The sequence below is a fragment of the Raphanus sativus genome, chromosome 3, assembly GCF_000801105.2.
Source record: "Raphanus sativus cultivar WK10039 chromosome 3, ASM80110v3, whole genome shotgun sequence".
NCBI classification, from domain to species: Eukaryota; Viridiplantae; Streptophyta; class Magnoliopsida; order Brassicales; family Brassicaceae; genus Raphanus; species Raphanus sativus.
Genome location: NC_079513.1, coordinates 7,057,004 through 7,061,937, shown reverse-complemented (window position 1 = coordinate 7,061,937; position 4,934 = coordinate 7,057,004). Strand labels below are relative to the sequence as shown.

The 4,934-nt window shown below is 35.8% G+C and overlaps 1 protein-coding gene across 1 annotated transcript; it reads right to left on the bottom strand.

The window, feature by feature from the left end:
• Positions 1-2,173: 2,173 nt before the first annotated feature.
• LOC108831581 (uncharacterized) lies at positions 2,174-3,632 on the bottom strand. The gene has a single exon (XM_018605106.2). It carries the CDS (start codon positions 3,574-3,576, stop codon positions 2,839-2,841), a length of 738 nt encoding a protein of 245 aa, XP_018460608.2. The 5' UTR covers positions 3,577-3,632; the 3' UTR covers positions 2,174-2,838.
• Between the last annotated feature and the right edge of the window lie 1,302 nt (positions 3,633-4,934).

Here is a 4,934-nt window from a genome sequence, read left to right as displayed (position 1 = left end):
AAATGTAAATCTTGGTTTTAATTATATTTTATTATAAATTTTTGTTATAGATCACAATTTTGTATTTTATATGTTTTGAGATTCATTTTAATATAAATATGAAAACAAAAATTTAAAGTTTTTAATGTTGATTTGAGAGACATGAGAAATGTAAATCTTGGTTTTAATTATATTTTATTATAAATTTTTGTTATAGATCACAATTTTGTATTTTATATGTTTTGAGATTCATTTTAATATAAATATAATTCTATTTTAACATTTATAAAAAAATTGTGGATAAAGATTTTTGGATTCTAAAAATGTGGATAAGGTAAATGTCGACAACATAGTGATATATATCTCGTGATTTTAGAGCATCTTTCTTAGGACGGATTTCTTAAGGGAATATAAGAAACAGTTTCTTATATTTCCCTAAGAAATCCGTCCTAAGAAACCCTGAATAATGATGTTCTGGATGTGTTAGAATTTTGGTCTGTATATGTGTTCATTTGCACTAACATGGATTAAAAATGTATAATTTTTTTTGACAAGAAAGGTTCAAGGCGTTAAGTAAGCACCACAAACAAAAGACATGAGAACAAAACATTTTGAAAGGTTTACCATTCCACGGAGAACAAGTTCCAAAGAAAAATAAAGTCTTCGTAAGCTATCCATCTTCGCAGCTTTCACAATCACACTGAAAGAACATACACAAATTTTCTCAAATTCCACATCTAAACAAACTTTCTGTTCCACACTGTTATAAAGGCACTACCTTTTCAATCTAGCTTTAACAAAACAAGAATCTGAATTTAGAACAATTTGCAACTGCTACAAGTAGAAACATGGATTACCTTGCAAGAACCAGCCTCAACAAGAACGTAGTAGCTTACATCTTCACTCATTGAAACTACATAGATGATACTTCTGAAAGTTTTCTCCCAATCCCAAAATTATCAGCAAAACTTCACCAAACGACCTTGAATTACAAAAAAGATCAAACTTTACCTAAAATAATAATTAAATACCAATGACCTCGATGGGATCAAAGGAGATGACTTCAGACTCTGGGACATCATCCAACTAAACACAAAAGTAACATCTCCATCACCGATGCTGATCTTAGAGTAGGAATGACACATCGACATAGGCAGCGAAGAGCTGAATCCTGCATTGTTTATCTCATCCACTGACACCGGAGAAGGTTTAATGCCAGCAAGGAATCAAAAGAGAAGAGGAAGACGGTCACGGCGTAGACCTCGAGCTTTCAATTGTGCCCGTAGATAGACGAGGACGAGTCTGTTACCGTACAACGGAGACGGTGACCACGAGCTGAGAGCATGAAAGAGATGAGCATGGCTTGATGATTCACGACGGCTATGGAGATTTCAGGAAGGAGGTCGTGACCGGATTGGAAGCTACGATGGCGAGATTGCAGAGGTGGATAAGAGTTTGAATCACGGCAGAGACTAGGGCCCGAGTTTGATTTTGGGAGATGCAACTACTCCATCAACTCTAAGAGAACCCAAGCAAATGTAGACCACCGAGTGCACCATATTTTTTCATGTTCTTCACCTCATATTTCATGTGTTTTGATGGCAAAAAGAAGATGACAGTCAATCGTCGTAATTAGGGTTTATGTAATTGGGGAAAATTGATTTTGAATTTTAAAACTTAAGATATGAAAGAGTATTAAGCATCTGACTATGTGAGTAATAACTGATTTATTATTTTCTACTTGTCTTTTTAATTTTCTAGTTACGTTTGTTATATCGTTTAGTCAGGAATAAGATAATGGGAAAAATGGTGTAGATGAACGTATAAAAAAACAAATCATACACAAAAAGTGTGTCATGTAAAAAGTGTCTCAACATGTAAATAAAAGGTAACAACTTAAATTTTTCAAGAAAAAAACATACTAACACATTTGTATATATATAGTATCTGTTAGACCATCTTTATCAGTGGGACAAAATTTGAGTCCCTCATATTATAAAATGAGTATTAGTACTATTTAGGACTAATGGAAGGACAATTAGAAAAGTTTGGTTTATTGGTGGGACTTTCATAAAGTTCTTAAGGTTAATTTAAAATATTTTGATGTTTTTTTTATTGTAAAAATGTAATGAGAAATATAAAGATAAGTTTATAATTAAACAAGCCACATTAGAATTAAAAACATAAAAAGTACAAACTTAAAATTAAAAAATTACAACATTGAAAATAAAAAATTACAAACATAAAAAAAAAAATTACAAACATCATAAATAAAAACAAGCACACAATTTATTCAATTCATAAAAACTTAATAATAAGTTATTATTCTTGAAGATGTCCGAATTTATCCCATATATTTTCAATCAAATCATATTTTAATTGTCGATGAATTTGTCTATCCAGAATGCTCCGCCGACGATCCATTGTATTGCCGCTGCCGAGATTTGGAGCTCTTTTGACGGTAAATGTATCTTCATCTTCTCTTTCTTGAAATTCATTTTCGTCATAGTTAGTGTATGTCGATCGTTCATCTTCGACAATCATATTATGGAGTATGATACATGCTCGCATAATATTCCCCATTTTTTCTTTATCCCATAACTTAAATGGATTTTTGACAACGGCAAATCTAGATTGGAGGACTCCGAAGGCACGCTCGACATCTTTCCGCACAGCTTCTTGTTTTTTAGCAAATAATGAATTTTTCTCACCTTGTGGTAGTTTGATAGATTGAATAAAAGTCGCCCACTTCGGATAAATTCCATCCGTGAGATAATAAGCCATATTGTACTCGTTTCCGTTGACATAATAATTTACTTCTGGCGCTATTCCGTAAATAATGTCATCAAAAACAGGTGATCAATCAAGAATATTAAGATCGTTCATAGTACCTGGGGCTCCAAAAAATGTGTGCCATATCCAGAGGTCCTGTGAAGCTACGGCCTCCAAAACAATAGTTGGTTCTCCGGTTCCTCGTGCAAACATTCCTCTCCAAGGGGTCGGGCAATTCTTCCACTGCCAATGCATACAGTCGATGCTTCCAATCATTCCTGGGAACCCACGTTCTTCTCCCATATAGAGTAGTCTTTCTAGATCCTCCGGTGTGGGACGTCGTAGGTACTGATCGCCAAACAAGGTGATAATTGCCTCCGTAAAATGATGCAAACATTGCCGAGCTGTCGTTTCAGCAAGTCGGACATATTCGTCAACTGTATCAGCGCTACAACCATATGCCAATTGTCGAATTGCTGCCGTACATTTTTGTAGTGGTGATAGACTAGCCCGTCCGGTTGCATCTTCTTTTGGTTTAAAATACGGTGCTTCGGTGGAGAGACGATAGACAATACGCATGAACAATGATTTGTTCATTCGAACTGGTCGCCGGAATAACTTGGAAGTGTATGTCGGATTCTCGCTAAAATAATCATTCCATAGCTTCTCGTGGCCGTCTTCCCGGTTTCTCTCGATAAAAACACGTTTTTTTCTCTCTTTTGGTTCTGGAAAAATGTCAGGATTCTCAAAAAATTCATCAAAAGCAGAATCCATAGCATCATCTTTATGATCTTTGTGGTAATGAAAATGAGAAGAAGATGCCATTGCAAATTGATTAAAAAAAAATATGGCAAATGAAAGGGAGGAGAAGATGTCTTGAAGGTGTGAAGAAGGAGGAGAATAGGTGTACTTATTTATAGTGAAAGGGAGGAGAAGAGGTGTTTATGACTTAGCCTCATGTGACTCTGCCTTAGCCTCATGTGACTCTTCGAAAATCATCTTGTGACTTAGTAAACACACAACCATCTTGTGACTTAGCCTCATGTGACTCTGCCTCATGTGACAAACATCTTGTCTTTATTCTACTTCACCAACATCTTGTGACTTAGTTAACAAACAAACCCAAGTCACGAGACTTAGGAACTTCTTGTCACTCATGTTTGTATCATGTGACTTAAGAAAGAAAACAAATGAAACTTCTTGTGACTCATGTTTGTGATTCATTTTACTTGTGAAACTAAAGAAAGTAAAGAAACTAAAGAAAGTAATGAAACTAAAGAAACATAAACAAAGACATTTGATTCATACCGATTACAAACATAAACAAAGACACCTTTGATTCATACCGATTACAAACATAAACAAAGACACAACTAAAGAAACAACATGAGACATAAACTAAACAAGTCTTACAAGTTAACAACCCATTACTCTTTCACTTAAAGACGATCACCAGACCTATTACAACCAAAAGTAGGAGCATTACACCAACAAACACTTCAAACCCATCGATCAAACATGATTTCTTCTTTGCCAACTCAGAAACTAGCTTCTCTAGCTGAACAACCTTCTCCTCAGTCTCATAGGTGTTGATAGAGTTCAGATTATCTACCTTTTCCTCCAAGATAAGTATGCGTTTGTCTGTCGCACTCATCTCCTCCATCACCGCGACGTCCCACCATTTAAAGATGTGGCAGTCACCATCGTCCACATTCTTGCAAGTGTAGTATCTCCTCCCTGGTTCGTTTCTTGTGTATGACGTTGCTATAAGGGGTTCGCCATCACAGTAACAAGTCTGAGGGAATCCAAACTCCACCTCAGGCTGTGGAGGATAACGAGGCGTCTCGCCATATTGGAGGATGAACTCTTCTTGCTCACGACGACTAAGCTCTGCTTGGTCACGACGAATAAGCTCTTCGTAGATCAACTCTTCTTGGTCACGAGGACTAAGCTCTTCTTTGTCACTATTGTAACCGTAGTCATCCGAGAGTGAAGGCTGGCTGTAACTGTGTAGGCCCATTGAGATTAAACCTGCAAAACAATTAAAAACAAGAAGCTTATTACCGGTATACGATGAGAAGTCTATATTAACTATATAGACACAAGAAGCTTATTAGCAAACAGACAATATTTTTATAAATAAGCAGGAACACAAGTACAAATCCGGGAACAGAAGCATAAAC